General features: G+C 40.1%; 1 protein-coding gene across 4 annotated transcripts in view; it reads right to left on the bottom strand.

The window, feature by feature from the left end:
• ryr3 (ryanodine receptor 3) overlaps positions 1-19566 on the bottom strand; it is a 112013-nt gene that overhangs the window by 23949 nt on the left and 68498 nt on the right. For all 4 annotated transcript variants that reach the window (XM_085383107.1, XM_085383106.1, XM_085383105.1 and 1 more), the window contains 28 exons: positions 18342-18615; positions 18086-18200; positions 15564-15696; positions 13811-13914; positions 12878-13013; positions 11450-11633; positions 10257-10359; positions 10026-10146; positions 9137-9306; positions 7527-7747; positions 7017-7107; positions 6664-6804; positions 5931-6094; positions 5746-5824; positions 5468-5557; positions 4775-4918; positions 3809-3871; positions 3643-3718; positions 3421-3544; positions 2988-3103; positions 2816-2883; positions 2601-2722; positions 2419-2468; positions 2277-2337; positions 1904-2142; positions 1507-1588; positions 330-460; positions 53-171 (listed from right to left, as the gene is read on the bottom strand). In XM_085383107.1, coding sequence (XP_085239233.1) covers positions 53-171; positions 330-460; positions 1507-1588; positions 1904-2142; positions 2277-2337; positions 2419-2468; positions 2601-2722; positions 2816-2883; positions 2988-3103; positions 3421-3544; positions 3643-3718; positions 3809-3871; positions 4775-4918; positions 5468-5557; positions 5746-5824; positions 5931-6094; positions 6664-6804; positions 7017-7107; positions 7527-7747; positions 9137-9306; positions 10026-10146; positions 10257-10359; positions 11450-11633; positions 12878-13013; positions 13811-13914; positions 15564-15696; positions 18086-18200; positions 18342-18615 — 3521 coding nt within the window. The remainder of the gene's footprint in view (positions 1-52; positions 172-329; positions 461-1506; positions 1589-1903; positions 2143-2276; positions 2338-2418; positions 2469-2600; positions 2723-2815; positions 2884-2987; positions 3104-3420; positions 3545-3642; positions 3719-3808; positions 3872-4774; positions 4919-5467; positions 5558-5745; positions 5825-5930; positions 6095-6663; positions 6805-7016; positions 7108-7526; positions 7748-9136; positions 9307-10025; positions 10147-10256; positions 10360-11449; positions 11634-12877; positions 13014-13810; positions 13915-15563; positions 15697-18085; positions 18201-18341; positions 18616-19566) is intronic.

Raw genomic sequence — 19566 nt, forward strand, 5'->3', positions numbered from 1 at the left:
AATAATCCAGATGTTTGTTTAATAATACTAATATCCCATAAACTCTTCTGACCTGTGGCATGTCACTATAGCGAGCACCAGACTCTGACACATCATTGACGTCTTTGAGAAGTTTGTCAAGACGAGGCATCTCTGGGCACATCTCCTCCACTGTGTCAGGCATACTCAGGACTAGAACAGGAAAACAATCGCTGTGATTAATCACAGAGATTCTATCTAAAAGCTGGCATTCTTAAAACCGCCAAGTTAATAATAGTATATGTTTATCAAAAGACATTATATAATAACAATCAAATTAAAATAAAAATGAGGATCAGGGAGATTCTTACTGGCTCGCTCTCGAGGGGTCTTGGTGTTGAAGACTGAGAGTGGGTTGTGAGCGTTTAGATGAGGCTCCAGGAAAGCTACGGGCATGGCTCCAACCAGAGTCGCCAGGCTCTCCCCCAGTGCTGGCAGATGCCTATTTATGATACAAATCAACATGGAAATTTGCATAGTGTGATATTACTTATGCAAAATAAGCACACAGATAAAGACACAAGTCAAATGTCAAAATGTACAAGAGCAAGGTGGAAGATTTTACAGGTGCCGGAAATAGGCAAAGACATATTTTTTGGCTTGTGTTTGTTTGTTTGTTTGTTTTTTAAACACTCCCTCCCCCCCCCCTTTCCCCTGTTTGCAGTCAAAAACTTTAAAACTTCACCGCTGTTATTTTTACAGTTTGACTTGGCTGAAAATTTCTCATTCAGAGCAGCTTTTTAAGATGTTAGTTTTGGGGAACCATTTCTATTTATTTAGTTATTTACTATTTTAAGTTGATCTATATAAAATACAAAAATGTATAATTTCAGTCAAGACCACTACAATGATTACAGAAGAAACACAGTGAAAAGGAGATCCTTGGGTGGAGGTGGGTTGCAAAGTGGCTTGCAGATGCCCAGCAGCTGTGGCAGACTAAAGGAGCTATGAAATTATCAACTGGATCCAAAGAAAGGTGTCAGCTTATGTGAACTGAAGATCAGGTGATCTTCCAAGATTGAGGATCAGACTGGTTTAATGGAAGCTTGAACTTAAACAGTAGGCTTGATTTTTGCCTTAATTTTGTAACAGATGCCCTTTCCCATAAAATGTGCCATATAAATCAAAGTACATCATTAAACAATGAAGTATTTAATAAGTGCATGTGGTGAAGGTGTGGTCCTGGGCTCAGCTGCAGGGGAGGGGTGGTGCCAGGAGGCAGGTGAAGCCACAGGTGGTAGCGACTGGAATGATAACAGTGTCGTTTCTTTTCGTAGTGAAGCAAAAGACGAGCATGGTGTGTGTGAGCTGAGACCAGCGCTAAGTAGAGACTGTGGCATTGTGTGTGTACATGACAATAAAAACTGAGAACTGTGAACACAGCCATCGCGTGTGTGGGTCCATCTTACAGTGCACATCTTGTCAGCCATATCATACTTACCTGTGTATAATACCGATTTTCTGTATTAGAAAAGTTTTGCCTCCTACCTCTCCACAAACAAGTTCTTTCCTGTTCCCAGAGAGTACAAACATGTCAGAATTCTGTAGCAAGACAGCTGGACGTCATCCACTGAAACAAATAACATGCATCCATTAAACATCAGCAAAAAGAAACGAGAAACTTTGAGGGAAAACCAGTACAAAAAATAGGAAAATATATTAGAATATTTCTATTAGAAAATCCATATAATAGGAATTCTGTGCAAACTGGGAATATAAAGAAGGCTAAATCAACTATTTCCCATCTCGCTTTTGGTGTATTTAACTGTATTTTGTTTATTCTTTTCACTTTTCTCTTAGCTAACTATGATAAATAACTACAGTATGAAAAAAAACTATAAAAAAAGACAGTCGAGAACAGCAAACACTGAGCATGGAAACTCACAAAGCAAGTCCACTCCAAACTCGTATGTTTTGATATGCTCAAAGAGGGCAGTGAGGATAGGCAGCAGTGCCACTGTCACATAGTTTATGCTTTGACTGACGCTCTTCATCTGGGCACGGGATTGCATGAACTTTCCCAGTTTCAGCATCTCCAGCAGCTTCTCCAAGTCTTCTGCTGCATTCTCAAAGAAAGTCTTTAACCCGACTTTTACCAGCTCCGAGCCAGTCTTCATCACTGTTCTGTAGGAAGGAGGGAACAGAAAGGCTAGTATGCATGCAAAAATACTTTTTTTACGAGTTAGTGGTTTAAAGATAATACATGCGTGTCTTTTATTGAGCTTTATTACAAGTCTTATGAAGTAATACGCACTTACCTAGTGTCAAGTGAGTGAGTAAGGATGTGCAGACAGCTCACCATCATTGCTGAATCACTTCCTGTGGGATATATTTAATGTAGATACTCAAAAGGATTGCAAACAAAAAGCCACACAAACATATGAACAGAAGCAACCTTACCAAAGAGAGAAATCCTGTGTCTGACAAGAGCTGCCAGCTTACAGAACAGACTGGAAAAGAAAGGAAGTAAGAACGAAACTGAAGAAGATGTTAGGAAAAAGCAACCGAGTGAAAGAAAACAAGAAAGGGCTTTATGAAAATACAAGAAAACACACTGATCAGCAAAAACATGATCACAGTACCTGGTGACCATCTCCTTCTCTTTATTGGAGGCACAACCACAACTGCTCAGGTTCTTACTAGGTGTAGACAGGAAGTACAGACAGTGGTTTTTAAGTGTTTGATCAGTCAGGGGAAGCAACACCTGGGGAGAAGAAATAAACACTTTAATTAATAAAAATAAAAAAAGTAACTACAACAGCACATCAGTGGCTCAGCTGCAAACAGAGCTCCCAACCTTGGCAAAGAACTTGATTTCCTGGTCATGAGGGGATTTGTCGGTCTTCCCACTGGTGGCCATCGCCTCTGGATTAACGATGTTGAACACCAATGTCAGGCAAGGCTTTTAGCACTGAACAGTACTAAAAAAAGTACATCAGCATCTGCGTATAAAAATGCAGCAGACTTACCAAGATGAGCAATGAACTCCTGGGCAGAGTCAACATTCTTCAGCAACCTCTTAAGGAACTTGTAAGAAAAGCGTTTTTCCATTGATGATGAATCCTGCTCCATGTCCTTCAAGCCTCTGTGAGACAGAAACACTACTGACTACTAGTCAAGAGTCAAATCTTTGGTTTATTATCTCAAAATTTCAACTTACTCAGCAGTTTGACTCAGAAAGTCAAAACTTTAAGGTACTAACTGTAAATTTTGAGATAATAACAGAAAATTTTGAGACAGCAACACAGCCAAAAAATGCTTTTTCCAGTAGTGGAAACAAGCATCCATAGTAGCAGAAGTGCTCATTAGGATTTTCCCCAAGTTTTCAGTATAGCACTGGTAAAGTGCTATACAGTTGCCTAAATTTTCATTTCTTTAAAACGTGAGCATTAGGAGGCTGACCTTGTGATGGCATAGCCACTAATCTGCAGGAACTTGAAGAGTTCCTGGGCCTTCTCTCTGTCTCTGTACTTCTCTTTAGCTGTCAAGGTATCATAGGGTACCAGCAGTGGGTGGGTCCCTCCTCCTGGACAAGATTGAAAAGTCATTTCAGGCGCTTTCTTTTGAACACAAATAAATAACACCTCGACTGCTGTTCATAAAACTTCACTACGATTTGCACACCTTTGCTGACAAGCTCAGTTTTCTTCTTCTTGGCCCAGATGTTGTGGTAATTTTCTGCAACCACCTCCACCATGCCCTGCAGAAAAAGTGCAGCTTTTCTCAGTTTTTTGTATTTTGTATTAGAAGATACATGGGAACATTTAGGAAGAGTCAAATGAAACCCAACCTGCAGCTCTCTCGACAAGGTGACATTGTGCAGATCCATTGGAGCGGGACTGAATCCATTAATCTACAAAGTAAAAAAGAAGCAAATTGCTTTTGAATCAGCGTTTTAGCTGGCAAAATGTGCAAAAGCTAACAAAAAACAGCAAAAGATAATACAGATGAAAGGATATGATGGATGGCTGTGATTTATGAACAGCAAACGGAGAAGTTTTAACTGCCAACATCACTAACAGACTGAAAATTCATTTATTGCCCTTCTGCTGTCATCCCTACTGGATCTAGCAGATTTATCATTTAGGCTACTAAAAAACATCTGCAAGTAAATGTTGCAGACAAAATGCTAATATATGCATATATCCACACTTTACTCATAGTCAAGTCTTTTCCATGCTGCATTTCTGCATCAGTGGCTTTTAATTGAATATTTCTTAAGATCTGCTAAATGTTAATTGTAGAATTTTTGTTCATTGACTCAATAAAAATGATCCCTACCCACGCTTAAAATGTGTGTTTTAAATGCTACGCTGAAAAGACTAGCAGTAAAAATATCTCCAGTCTGAAAAAATGTGAATATTTTCTTTTATGTATTTTACTACAGTACGTGCTTTGAACTCTCTATGGATCAAAAAAGACTCTTTATTCTTTAAGTTAAAAACAAAGCAGACATTTCTCAGTTCCCAAAACACAGATTTCCATTAAAGTGGTCTTGAGAAATGAAGCCTTCATTAAACTTGTATTCATTACTGATACAAGCCATTGGGACTGTTGTTTGGTGTTTATTATTCTTGCATGTCAACAGTGGTCTTGCTATTTACTTTTTAATGGGCTCCTGTTATAAATGATGTCTGCTTTCTGTAGCGTGAATCACCAAAGACAGAAAAATGAAAAAGGAGCGTCTAGGGAATTGTTGTCAGTTGATGAGATAGTAAATATGCATCACAAAAGGAAACATTTATAAATGTGTTACCTGGGACTCCGAGATCTTCCGCTGTTTTTCGCTCTCTCGTTGCTGGAACATCGCCTCACCCTCTTTGGTCCTCTCAATGTTCCAGCCCATAGCCAACATGCTCTTCAGTGACTCTCTCACTGGCCAGCGATATGTTTCTCTCTCCTACAGAATGAACACATTCACAGTCTAACACTCTGTCCTGTAGAAGACATGCAGGCTATATAGAATAGGCCTATAGACCAGATGTCACAGCTTAACAAAATGTGAAAACATTTACACAAAAATCAAACAAACACACATGTATTTCTTTTCAAACTTCTGATAAAAATGTCCTTGTAAAATCATTACTTATGATGTGGCTTTTTTCTTGCCGTCTCAGTAAACCGCCTCAGAGAGTTTTCAGAACATAAGTGTGTGTGTCTGTCCACCTTTGATAGTGTATACATTTGTTTGTCTGTGGCTCCACCCTTGCATATTTTCTGGCTACCTTAGTAGGAGTTTTAGAGTTTATCTTACAGAGTATATTTGGCCTTCACCTCTCGTTTTTGACCCAACACCTGACACAAAACCCGAGTGGTGCATTTGCCCCTTTGGTTGATCCAGCCACTGTTCACAGAAGCCTCATCAGAAATACTCTCAAGCTGTCAAGGTGCCATTCTTCAACAAGGGTGACCAGCTTTCTCAGCTGTGTGAGCACTAATGTGCACGTACCTTCTCACTCAGAGATTTATAGGGCTTCAGGAGTGGATGGGTTTTGGCCTGCTCATCCACAGTGTCTCCATGTTTCCAGCCCACTGACATCTGCAACACAGTTTATTTCAATTAATTACACCATCTCGCATTTTATTAAACCATGAAATGTAAACTGTTTTAGTAAAATGACTGAGACTACAAAGTACAATTACAACTTTGCATTTCTTTGGATTTTTATAACATAAATCGACTCCAAGCATGAGTGAAGAAGACACTGAGAACACGAAGGCACGAACCTTCTCTGAGGACCACTTGTCATGGGAATGCTCTGCATATTTGTTGGCAATGTACTCAAGTTTTTCAGGAAGGGAGATACTGAAAAGTCAAAATTGTGTTTAAGTCATAACATATGAATAAAAACATTTAGAAACATGACATGAAACATGCTGCTTTAACAAGGCTGCATTTTTAGAACACTTACTTGGCAGTGCTGATGGGTTTGGGGTCAAAGTTACCCTGTGCGTCCATTGATGCCTGCTTCTCCAGCGTTGCACCTAAACTGGAATCCACAAAGTCTGGAGGCAGGGCCCCAGCGATTGCACACAGGCATGACATGGCCATTTTGAAAAGTTCAGTATCATATTTCTACAAAATGTAAGAAGAGAGGGAAAGGGGTGCTTAGACGTTTCACCATTTCACTTTTATGTTTTCAGAACGTGTCTGCTGAGACAACTACAGTGGAGCAGAGTAGGATCAGCCCCCCTCCCAAAAAGGAATGAAAATGAAAGCTGGAAAAGTCTGCACCATGTAGTGACCTGTCACAGACTGATAAATGATTCATCTGATTTGGCTTTGCCTCAGCTGCACTGCTCACAAGCACTTCATTGAGCTTTCACTTCACTGCCTCTGACTACTGAGAACTTTTCTCTCAGGAGATCCACACTCAAGTGTTGAAAACTCAAGATTTAAAGAAATAAATAAATAAGAATATATATATATATATTAAATATGGGAGAACAGAGTTTTACAAGCACCACTCAGCTACCAAACATTTTGTTCTGCAAAAATGCGGATCAGAAAAATACCACTTCTAGTCCTGGTTCATTCTCGGAGAACAACAAATACGCAAAATACAGAGAATTTTTACAGCTCTATGCACACTGGGCCAGCTCATCTTTAATAATAAATACTTATAAATAAATTCCTGGCTGTACCTTATGAGAAAGGGAGTCAAAGATTCCCCAGAAGAGTTTCTTGGTGAGAAGGAGCTCCTCCTCAGAGGCAGTACCAAAGCTGCCCATACCAGATGGCAGGCAGTAGTACTTCCAGTTCTGCTCGTAGTGATTGGTCAGCAGCTAGAAATAAGAAACACAAACACGCACAAAAATTCCTGAATATTTTTACACTCCAATTGCGATTGCTACAATCATGTTGTTTAACTCTGGAAGTTAGGAAGACAACGGGTTCCCAAATTTTACATTCCAGTGATTGCCTGTGTTATTTCTTCAATAACCTTTTTGACTCATACATCAAACACATATTAACAAGAAAGTGTTTTGCGTCTCACCCGGAGAGATATCTTGCAATATTCATTGAGCATTGGAACGTCGAACACCAGACGTCTGAGCAGTTGCTGCATCATAGAGGGACGCAGGTGTCTGTGAAATAAGTGCAGAATTACATCTGTGTAGGCGGAATATGATTTTCTGTTATGTGCATGTGCTCACATCCAAGAATATTTTAAGAACTGTGAGAAGGAAAATTTTTATGTTGTAACCTTGTAGCAGGCATATACTCTACGCACCATGCTGCACGAGTCCAGGTAAGGACATGGATCAAGGTCACGCTAAATGTGTTAAATTTACACCAAAATTAAAGCAGCTTGAGCTGCTATAATTTTCTACCATCACACAAAATTTGAAAATTTTACACACAAACAAAAGATGCAACCATTGAAAGATTTGAAAAGTGAAGCCAGTGCCCTAAACCTGCATTATTTTTAATGGCCTGCAGGGGGAAAATCCGGATTTCTTTAATTTAACTCAGCTAAGACTAAATAAAGCTAAAGAAGCCTTACTTGCAGATTGCCAGCAGACACTCTTCAATGGCATCCCTTTGGGCTTTGGTGAGTGAGCGGCCTTTTGACAGCCTGTAGATAGTCTGCAACGTGGAGTCAACCAGCTGTGCGTAGTGCTCTGTGCTGCCAAAGAGAGCGGCACAGCGGGTCAGCAGAGGCAGCAGAGCTGAGCCGATGTACCTGTTCATGGCCAGCGCAGTCTCTGTGGTGCTCAACACCTCCTGTGAGACAGAGAACAATGCATGTAACTGAAAAAGGAAGAGCAGCCCAATCTCTACACGCAGAGATTAACAGAAGGTGGAAGTGATTATAGGTTCCGCCAAATGTAAATATTATGCAGTTCTCTAATAGCAGAAAATGACAGCAAAGCTGAAGAGCTTCAATTTCCACTGATGTCACAGGCGGGGATAACTGTATTCATTAAAACCAAAGTTTGAGAAGTCTTTCTGTAGCTTCTTGTTATTTTTGTGGGAAACAGGTGGTGTTTGTGATGGTGTCATTTACCTTTTGCATGTAAATTAAGTTCCAAATGTAAAAAGTTCCGGATGGATACTTTTCAAAACTGGAAACGGCTTACTGTGAGCCATTCAACCGTAAATAATGGAAAGACAATTTGTTAGTAGAAAATGAATCTGCACTAAGAGCAGTGAAGGTGGGAATTTGTTCACAATTTTCTCCCTTTAAAAAACAAAAGAATAATAACGGAGCAAAGTAAAGGACTAAAGGAAAATAACCATAATTGAACTAGTTGATAATTACTTCGCTGTTTTAGACTATATTGCGTTATATTTGATCCATAGACTATACATAAGACATACATAACATATTTTGGGTATGTAGTAAGTGTGATGAGAGCAAGGGTTCACTTAATCACCTGTCAAGTCATTTTAAATGACTCCAAGTGTGTACCTTCGATGCACAAATTCTCCTTACAAAGAGCAAAAACTCACCAAAGGAAATTCAAACTTTATATCTAGTTTCTTATCATCTATCAAAGCTCCTCGGTCTGCAGCTTGTTTTTACCCTTTTGCCACTTTCAGGATCCTCTGGCTCATTGATTTGATTGACTGTTAATCTGTGCTAGACTGACAAATGGATAATTCAACCAAAATATTTCTTTCAAAGTGTTCGCAACTTCCCAGATCGTTCTGTGTAGCAAATGACCGGATAAACTGGGTTACGAAAAAATGTAGTCTGAGTGAAGTTTTTATACTGAACTGTTTAAAAGCTAAGGGTGACCTGATCAGTAGGCCGAATATTATGTTAATATTTCTGAAAATTTGCAACAGGCTTAGTAACTGTTCTGAGCAATCGGTGCTCATGTTTGATAAGATTTATTCCCTCTGTGGCACATTTGATGAGCAAACTAGAAACCTTCATTTCATTATCAGTAAATGACAAAAGACTTAAGATCTCAAAAATGTAACAGGAGCAGAGACGACAGAGACGATTACACCTGTCAGGTACAACTAGAGCTTACATCCTTTGTATTTGCAGAGACTAAAATGTACTTTTTCAGGAAGTGGATACAAATTCTTTGGCAGGTAGTCATTGACAAAATGGGACTTTGAAGGTGAAAGTGTGTGTGTCGTGAATGTTCTAGGACTTACCGTATCCAGAGACGCCGAGGCTCGGAGGTCAGGCAGGAAGCCAACCTCCAACATCTGGAGCAGGAAGCTCTGGTCCTCGATGCCGTAAACTCTGTCCAGGAAGAGCACCATGGGGGCCTTGTGGTCGGGACAGAAACAAGCTGACATGTCCGGTTCGGTCACTGTGCCATCTGAAGGTTGGTGGAGCAAAACAAAAACCAATGAAAGGGATTCACTGAAGAAAGTTTCAAATGTAACATGATTTCGGAATAAAATTAGGCTTTAGAGTTTAAGGGAAATGTAATCCCAGACACGATAAGCTGAGGAAACCAAGCATAAATGTGAAATGTATTTATTTTCTGGTGTTCTTGCTGTTGAGCATCGTTGTAAGCCATAATTTTATAAGCAAGGCACAAAGTAGAAAGGTACTAAAAACACAATGTAGGCATATTGGTTTTCCACAGAGATGTAGAGGGAAGCAAAGGCTCTCTCCTAAGTGATGTCTCCTGCCATTGCAAAGGCACTTACAATAATATACGTCCAGTTAGCAGAGCTGTGATGATACTCTGCAGAGTTATGAAATTATTTCAGCTTCCTTAATCTGGCAGCACGACACACATGCTGTACCAGGCAGAGTTTTTATTATTTGCCGAAAGGCAGTAAGGTAATGCGGCATGTTTGTTCAGCAGGATGTGGCAAAAACTGTTTGTGATCTACAGCAGCCCAGGTTTGCCTGTAGAGTATAAATTAGATTTTTAATCAGACTACCGTGCACCTTCAGCCGTGAATCTAAACTAAACAACATTTTTCTTTCCCCAGGTAGACCTCCCGTCTCACCTTAATTCACTTCTGTTTATGCGTTTCCTTTTAACAATCAGAAACTGCCTAAAGCAAACTTAGACCGGCATACCTTTATTAACGACAGGCATTTTGAGGGGGATGCTGATGACGCCCACCAGGTCCGAAGTGGGAACCAGAGAGCGCAGGATGGCTCTGATACGCAGCGCCTCACCTTTACCTGCATTGATAAGCTGTAAGAGATGCACAGGCACAAAACAAAAACAATCTCTTTCTCATAAGAGTCCCTGTGACAGTATACAGAATCTCATTCTTCAGCTCAGGCTGTTGTCGAAGGCCTTACATGCATCTCAGGAGCACAGCGTCCCAGCAGGTCAATGAGGGCAGAGTAGAAGGACATGATGGCGTTGCCCATGTGAATCACTTCCCCTTCCTCCTCACCAGACCTGAAACAGACAAACACACTATATAAAAATTATACGCACAGTATAATAAATATTATCCTGAACACGAGAAACATTTCTTGGAAGTTGCAGACAAGCTCTGCAGCGTGGTTTCAGGATACGGCGGGCAACAGAGGCGCAGTAAATTGGGCAATTTTGTGAGCATTTATAATAATGTTTTGGCACAATACATGATCTCCTTGCAGGCTATTCTGTTACACATATTGATTTTGAGCAGCTTTCCAATCTCTCTCCCCACTTCAGGCCATACAAACTTTCAACATTAAAATTCAGTCAGTGTTACAGGCTTTGTATACTTATGTAGAAAGGCAGGGACAAACAGCCAATGCCAGGGATAATGTATTCCTTTCTTTTACATATTCTTCCAGAAAAGTACCTTCTTTCATACTGTCCTTAGGCTCCAATTATGATTTAAAATCTCTGATATTTTTTTATTCAAGACTTGCTTTAATAACACCTGGGTTGCAGTTGCATTATAAGACTTTCCAGTAGTTGAAAAAGTTTTTCATTTTTCCCCCTCTTTTTTAAAAAATGTCAAAGTCATCCGAGATAAATGATCGCTTAAAAAAAATTTGTGGTTCTTAAATGTGTCTTCAAACACATGAATGTGAATTTAGCTGCTGAAGTAAATTATATTTTGCTAAATAAAGAGTAAATTAAGAAGATTTTCTTGTTTTGGTAGGAGGTTTTTTTTTTTTAAAGAGAGAGAACAAAAGACAATTATTTGATAAAACTCCACTTTCAAACAGCAATTACCTCTCTCTTTCTCTTCACTGTTCTCTTGCTGGGCAAAGGCAATGAAATAAACTTAGATCTCTTTTCCCGTAATGTGATATGGCTCTATTTGAGGGTCTAGCAACAAAGAATAATGCTGGTTTAGCTAAGCACACAGGGAAATCTAACTAAAAGTAACATTTCACACAGAGACCCAGATAATGAGAGCCTTAATCACAAGAGACTGGCTTTAGAGTTTCTGAATGGGTTTCTTAGTGTCTCGTGGTGATAAAAATGCTGATTCAGTAGATTTTAAACACTGTGGAAAAAGAAAACAAAGAACTGGTGTCGTTTTTACCCAGTAGTGACTCCAGCAGGAGTCTTGGGCAGGTCCAGGGCAGGATCTTCAGAGATCTTGATGGCCTCTTCCATGGCAGCCAGCAGACCCTGACCTCCCTCGCCCCTCAAGGCTGGGCCGAAACACTCTGGACGTCTGATGAGCAGCTTCACCACCACGTTGGCATTTTCCTCCACGCTCTCACCTGGTGTGAGGAAGAAAAAAAAAAAAGGAGGAAAAAAAAGCAGACCAATGGAAAGGAAAATTGTTATTATCCCCAAAAGGAAAGGTGAGAGTCAGCTAGAGTGTAAAACCCCTGAAAGTGGTATTCAGCAGCTTCTAAAGCACCGCTACATTTTTTATCCCGGAAAAGCCGACTCACATTTCCACGTGAGTCCTCAGCAGGACCCTGGCATCTTTAACCAGTGGATTTTTTAAATTTCTGTGCAGTTTTTCATTTCTATTCCAAAAACAGCATCACTGTTAAATCCCCTGCTGCTTTAATACACAATACTCACAATTATACAGATGCAGTAAAATCACCCTAGACTGTTTCTTTGTTGCGATGCCATTTTTTTGTTTTATCTCAATACTTATTTATTGCTCAGTTACACATATTCAGCGACTTAATTAGATTATATTTTCTTTAAAATGTCTTTAAAAAGCATCTCGGGGGTGTCCTCGGGAGGTTGAAGCTATGGGAAAGTTTTTCTAGTTTGTAATAATACTTTTTATGTAACACACTGCACAGTAACTAGTTTTTGCACATTCAATTAAAATCCAGATATTAAAGAAGACTCGAATAAAAAACAAAAATCAAGTAAATCATAAATCACACACATAACACAACAGCGCCACATACATATGTATCCACCAAATATCCTTACCACATACGAATATATGAAAACACTCAATATAAAATATAGTTTTTGCTTTGTTTGCTTTGCTTACCCCTTGCCAAATTCCCCTCCCCCTGTCTGTCTCCTTTCTCATTCCCATGTTGTCTTTATACAACGTGTTCAGCTTTTAAGTATTCCTTGCACCATATAGGTTTAGCCTGGTGTCTGACCTCGTCTGTTCTCCTGACAAAGTCGAACTGACCACGTGTATACTCAAATGTATGCCACAATTAAAGCCTCTTTGAACTTTAAGATAGCCTCTGGTGTCATGTATGTCAGGCTTGGGTACAAGCGGAGGCTTCACACAATGGTACACTCAGATATCGACAAAAAACTTCTGTGTTTACAGGATAACTCCACAAGCAATGTTTTCCTTCTTTATTTAACATTTTCCAGTCTGTTGCACTTCTAATCAGCATGCTGATGGGTGCAGTCGGCATGCTTTGTTGTGAAACAAACCAAAGGCCAAGTATATCACTGCACCAAAACGAGCAGAGGAACAGAATTGCCAGGGATGAAAAGTCATCTTAGTGCTCAGTATAAAACATACCGTTGCAGAAAACGGCGAACCTCAGGAATGAGAGGTAGCGCTCTCCCTCTATGGGGTTCCAGCCGAGGTCTGGGTATCCCTTAGCCACCAGCATGGCGCAGCTCTGAAGACCACAGCCTGCTAGGTATGTCACCACCTACGGTCAAGCAATTCTGCTTCACTCCTGGGTATTATAATGGCACACTGTCTTTCTGACTCAGTGTCAGCAACAGTGACAGCTTGAAAGCCTCTGCTGAGCTAAGCTTTTCCAGCTGTCACAAAATCATTCAGCACTTTTCATAGAAAACTTTGGTGGCCTGAGCTTTCTATTCTTATCTGACTTGCTTCCTCTATAATTGTATGTGTCATCCGAGTAGCACTGCGTTCTAGTATTGACAGATGATTAGCACGTATTCTTCCTCTTCTGTGGCCTCCTCAAACTTTATGAACACTGAGCTGCACATAATTGGAAGAACATGTCTTGTGGGTTGGCGAAAGCCAGATTTTAAACCAAAACCAACATGGTGGCCTGAAATGTGTTGGCAAAAACTTTCGAGATGAAGAATAAACCTAGCAGCAGAATGCAATGCAAGGTTTAGACAGTGAATAAGATCCTGTATCCACATAATTCCCTAATTCTTAATGTTTGACTTTATAAATAACTAAATGGATCCTGCATATGTTTTATAGTACAATCTGTTTTGGTATTTGATGATAATATGAACATGTGATCAGTATACTGGTTGTACATTTAGCTAGTTGTACAGTTCAGTTTCATTCACAACTTTCCAAACTAATTTTAAACACTACATCTGCTAAAACAACAACAAGTTATGGTCAGAATAGAAACTGGCTACAATCTAATGAGCCTGCAAACATAAAGTGCTGTGTGATTTTTAGCTGTGCTGTTGAGTATTTCTTTGAGTAAGGCTGCGATTTCATTCGTCATCAAACCTTCTCCAGATCAGGCTCCTCCAGGGCCAGCGCCAGACCGTTGTTGTCCATCACTGAAGACGCTGCGACATCCAGCGGAGTGGAGCCCCGCATAGCTTCAGAGGCTAAACACACACAGAAACAGGCCGTCAGCAACAGAGCAAACTTTGCATTAGTTCTGCATTAAACAACAGGGGGCAGTGTACCGACACAGCACATCAATCTTGATATTCTCCAGTCTGCATCTTTGAAGCTCAGAATACCAGGTCCCATTAATCAGTTTGTCAACACCTGCCCTTTTTGCAATATTACTCCATTTTTAAAGCGTCAATGCAGTCGAGCAGATACTACAAAACCACTTAATATTGCAGCACAATGCAGACTATGTTACATATTATTAATTTATAGGAAAACGTGGCTTGTAAAAGAGGCAAATTCTAAAAGTGTCATATAAAAAGGGCAACAACTAGTGTGTTTTCATTCAACTGTCCTCTTCAGATCATGTGACCCTGTCCTCTTCCAGAGCCAGGTGCTTTAGTTTACGTGTTACACAGGCACGCAGATCTCTGTGACTCATGTCCTGCTCTGGACGCCTAAATAACCCTCATTTACTGCTCGCCATTCTTCTCTCTATCAGCTGCCTCCCTCTGTGCCCCTTACACTTTCAACTTGATATACTGGCATTTTGAAATCGAGCCTGTTACTCTTCTTCACCAGCTGCTTCCCACAATATCAGCAATAAGTCTGCAGTGAAAAAAACTGTTGCAGCCCGTAGCAACTATTGGTTTCTGCACACATTATGTAGCAGCAAAAAAGTTTAATTGACGCAGTATGGAGAATACTCAGGAACATATTCAAATGCCAAGGCATCCTCATAACCAGTGTGTTCTCCACTGTCTGTTTTTGCCCCAGCTTGTTCCTTTCCTTCATATTAAAAAAAATCTATTCAATTTCAGATTTTTCATGTATCAGGACATAATAAATAAAACCATCTAATCCTCATCAGGTTCTAAAATTAGGTAAATACTTCCTAACCTGTACCATACGTGACAACATAGCAGTATATATTTAACAAAAATTGAGTCACAATGTCAAAGAAGTGTATGAATAACATAAGTACACCCTTACAGATTTCATAGAATTAAGAAGTTGGAGCCACGTGTTGCTCATCGAATGCACCTAATCGTCAGCAAGTGTGAGCACCTCCATAAATGCAGAGGCTTTGCTGGTCTGAAACATTCAGGAGTGTGTTAATGCAATGCCAGGAGGAGCAAAGACAATAGAATTGGCCTAAAGGGACAACTGTTGTTGCCCGTCAATCTGGGAAGGGTTCTAAGACCATTTCTAGTTTGAAGTTCATCATTCTACAGCGAAGAAGATTATTCAGAAGCATACAAAACTTTTCTCAGGAGTGGACATCCCTGCAAACTAATCCCAAGGTCAGACTATGCAATGCTTAGAAAAAATGCTAAAAGCCCAAGAGAAACAGGATTTGGGCATGTTGTAGTCATTGAGGCAACCATGAACTCCTTTGTTTACCAAAGCATGTTAGAGTCAAATAGGAAGCCATCTGTCCAACAGCTACAGCTCAGCTGATGTTGGGTCATGCAGCAGAGCAATGGTCCAAAATGCAACAACAATTCTACAACATAATGGCTAAAAATGAAAAATCAATGTGTTGCAATGGCCCAGTCAATGTCTTAAGACAGCTGTGCATAAATTAAGTTGAGTTTTTTTTTTCCAAATAAATAATGAAAAGGCAAAATATACTTACCCAATCCGACGCTGCTGTTCTCCAGCAGGTAGCTCAGGTGGTCAAACATGGCTTTCTGGTTTTGCCGGCTAATACGGCAGAAATAGCACAAGAAGCGACAACAGCTAGCTACCATCTTGGGGAAGGCGATCTCCTGTGGAAGAAAAAAGTAGACTGTATGGATCAATCTGCAGCCAAATAGCCCCAAATAAGCTGCAGTAGGAGCTCAGAAATATTAGAATTCTTTTTAATGTCACTACAGGATGCAGAGTACTAGATGCTTGGGTCTGATAAAGGTATCTAAACTATCATAAAGAGTATCATGGAATCAATAAATAAAATCTATTTCCTGTTTTGAACACAGAAACTGAAAAATTGTTTGACCTTCAAGCCCTTTTGCATCTAATGCTTTTAGATCTGTGCCATCCTCATTTTTCTAAGTCCTCACATGGGCTCAGTCCAAGCCTCAGGCTGAGCATAAATCACTAGAGTCATTTGCTCTGTAGCAGAAATGCAGAAAAAGTAATTGACAGCAGAGGAGGAGAGAAACCCCATTTTACTTTAGGCAGATTACAATCTGCAAAAATGCACAGCACAGAAAATCACACTTATCAGACAACTGACAAATATTGAACTTTCAATCATGCCAAAGCTTCCACCTCTAAAGGCAGATTTGACAGAAACTTTGAAAGCACAAACAATTTTACTTTGAGAATATACAGCTTAACAAGTTTCTTTGTTGATTCCCCATATGCGGTCCTGCTGTGCGTGACCGGGAGCAAACTTTCTGTCAGTGTCCGAGTTCAGAGATTTATTCCTTCATAATATTCTATAAACCATCTGTCTTGATTGCGTGATAAAACCTACGACTCGCACAATCTCATAATATACAGCACCATGCCACGACTGAAACAACATCAGCGGTAATCAAACAGCAAATATTAAAAACCTGATCTATATTCACGACTGTCACTGTATATGGCCACAGCGAGCGAGGTACACGTATCAAGTGGCATGAAACCAGTCAGGAATTTATGCTATGAGCCTGTGCGATCACAGTGCCAGAGACAGACACGAAGGTCTGAATGTCTCCCTGAGGTCCGTCTGTCTGAGGTTCACTTCAAGCTTGGCACTGGCTGCAGCATTAAATCGCAACCGGCTCTTCCAGCTTCTGTCAGCACCACCCAAAAAGGACAGGTCTGAGTGGCCTCCTGTCACCCCTCTGATACCTTTACTCCTCTGTCCTCTCTATTACGCTGCGGTTTTTCTGGGTATTAAGCAGTTTCTCTTGGCTCACTTCAGCCTCTTTTGTTTTCCTGAGATCGGTATACAACTTATTAAGCATTAAAAGTTCTGTCAGTCACAAACTCAAACTCTTCCCCTAAAACTAAGCTTTGTAACAGAAAATTAACCTGCAAATGTTTTGCTAACAGATTTACTGTATGAGTCATTTTGCAAGCAAAAATACCCAAAACAAAAACACGCTTGTTTGGGTTCTTTAAAATTGATGATTTGCTCCTCCTTTTGCTACATTTAATTCATAACTGTCATGATCCTGGGTCCTTTTGACCCAGCGTTTTGTGTTTTCTCTTCTTGCGATTTTGGTTCTGTTCTTCCTCTGTTTAGTGTTTACTCTGTTCTGCCCGTGTGTTCCTGTATTTAGTCCGTGTTTCTTAGTTTGTGTCCTTTCATGTGTAAGTTCCTGTTTTATTGTGAAGGTCTGCGTCTTATGTGAGTGTTTTCAGTTTGCCTCCCTAGTCTCGTCACGTTAATCACTCCCAGCTGTGTTCCCCACCTGTGTGTAATCTCCCTGTGTTCTCTGAGTGTATTTTAGTTGTGTCTTCTGTCCTAGTAGTTGCTGGTTCGTCTGTGTTGTTTTCCCTCGGTCTCCCTGCATCTCTCCATGCGTATTTCCCCGGACCTCCCTGCATCTTCGTTTCTGGTTTGTTTTGTTAGTTTTACCCAGTTTAGGTTCCAGTTTCATGTTCCCAGTGCCTTTGTTGTTTGTATTTCCTTCGTTAATAAATACTCACCTGCACCAGAGCTGCCGCGTCCTGGTCCTAAATAATTCCACACGGCTTGCCCCGGCAAACCATGACAATAACTGATTTTTGGCTTGAAGGCTAATTATTGACCAAAATAAGGAATGTGAGGAAAGTGGGCGGGGCTCTGAACAACTATGGAAACTTCTTTTTTTTGTATTTTGTATAGACAACAGCTTTCATTAACACTTTTCCTTTTATAACCACTTTTTATTAACACAATCTACACATTAATCATGATGAATTGTACCCCTAATTATGGTGAAAGAGGCCACATAACAAATAAGAATCCGTCAAAAACATGTACAAACTTCTTTAAAAAGTTATGAACAGGATAAGGAGTTTTAAAGAACTTCTCCAAGAGTTAAGATTGGGAGCTACTATTTCCATACATGACTAAAAAGTTAACAGTTTCAATGAATACGATCCATTAAAAAAGGACTGACTCGATAGTTTGTAGTGGTCAAGGAAAACCAAAAACATGAGCAATGTTAAGCTCACCTGTGACTTGTCTCCCCCAAGCACGTTCACCATGACCTCCATGACTGTCTCATGCATGCCCAGCACTCTCATCAGATTAGGATGCTGGTAGAAAACCTTGTTGTTCATGATGTCGCTAAGAACACAAGAAAGCGATTTATAAAGCCCACAGTACTGTAACCGCGGGAGAGTACACTGTTCACAATGATATATTTCTAGAATCGGGCATTGTTTTTATCGTTTATAACAGTGTGCGCATCATAATATATTTTCTTACCCGAGCCCATCAATCATGAGTTTCTCCTCTTCCTTGCCCATTCGCACTGATAGCAGAGATCTGATTTGACCCAGAGATGCCAGCAGGTTAATAGCATCTTGCACAGATGCGGCACTGATGGTGTACGACTTCTTCATGGCCCGAAGCAGTTCCCCGATGCCGTCATACTGTCTCCTCAGCAGGCTGAACATCACTCTCACCAGCTCTGAGTCCTGAATGTGAGACTCCTGAGCCCAACTGGTTATGGTCTGGGAGATAAGCTCCTTCAGGTTAGCTGGAGAAGAGACAGTTCAGTATTCTTAAATTGAGAAATAGAAGCAGTAAATAAAGGTTGCTCTACAATCATGTATCTGTCAAAGCTTCAGTTGATTTTTGTTGTCTCTCAAACCTTTGAATGAGCAAATTAGAGAAAAAATAAAAATCTATGGACCGGGCACTTCAAAAGCATTGTTCATTAGGAAAGATGGATGATATGCTCTTTATTTTTTCTCTTTTTGTTCCAGAGATATACAAAGACAAGCTAATTAAACTGTAGTATAGGTTTTAAAACTGTATATTTTAAACTTTATCTTAAAGTCTCATGAAACTTCCCTCTTAACGATGCCAAGCACCAATAAAACAAGGACCAGTGGAGAAAAACTTGAAGTCATATGAAGTTGTAGCTAAATGCTGCACCTCTCAAAACACTGCAATTCCAAAGCCATCGCTGAACCTTGAGCGTTTAATCCAAATAGCGCAACATCTGCTTAAAACAAAGGGCCGGATTCAAGCAGAATCATAATGAGACAACAGAGACGGTGTAGATGCCCTGAAGGTGAAAGTGTTGCAAATTCACATCTGCTCTGAATCATCTCAAACCATGGCTCACAAGGGAGTCACTGAAATCTTATGCAGTCTGCGTGCTAATCTGCAAATGACAGGCAAAAATATAGACATGAGCACTGGCACAGCGCTGTACTCCAAAGTCAGCATAAACCATGAACTGAATTGGCTTAATTAAAGCTCTTAGAAAATGTAAATTAGTCTATTAGTCGGAACTAATTGGGAGCTTTAATATTTTGTCAATATATTGGATGTAACCCCACAATCATCTCCTGATGAGTCTATGAGGATGCTAACAGCATATCTGAAGCACGCTAGAGTGATGCAGGAATATAAAGAGAGGAACAAACAAACAAATTTAATCACAAGTTCAAGCCAAGGCGGTTGATATTAAAGCTGGCAT

The sequence above is a fragment of the Rhamphochromis longiceps genome, linkage group LG15, assembly GCF_057381845.1.
Source record: "Rhamphochromis longiceps isolate RC_006_pf linkage group LG15, R_longiceps_female_GT1.1, whole genome shotgun sequence".
Taxonomy (NCBI): Eukaryota; Metazoa; Chordata; class Actinopteri; order Cichliformes; family Cichlidae; genus Rhamphochromis; species Rhamphochromis longiceps.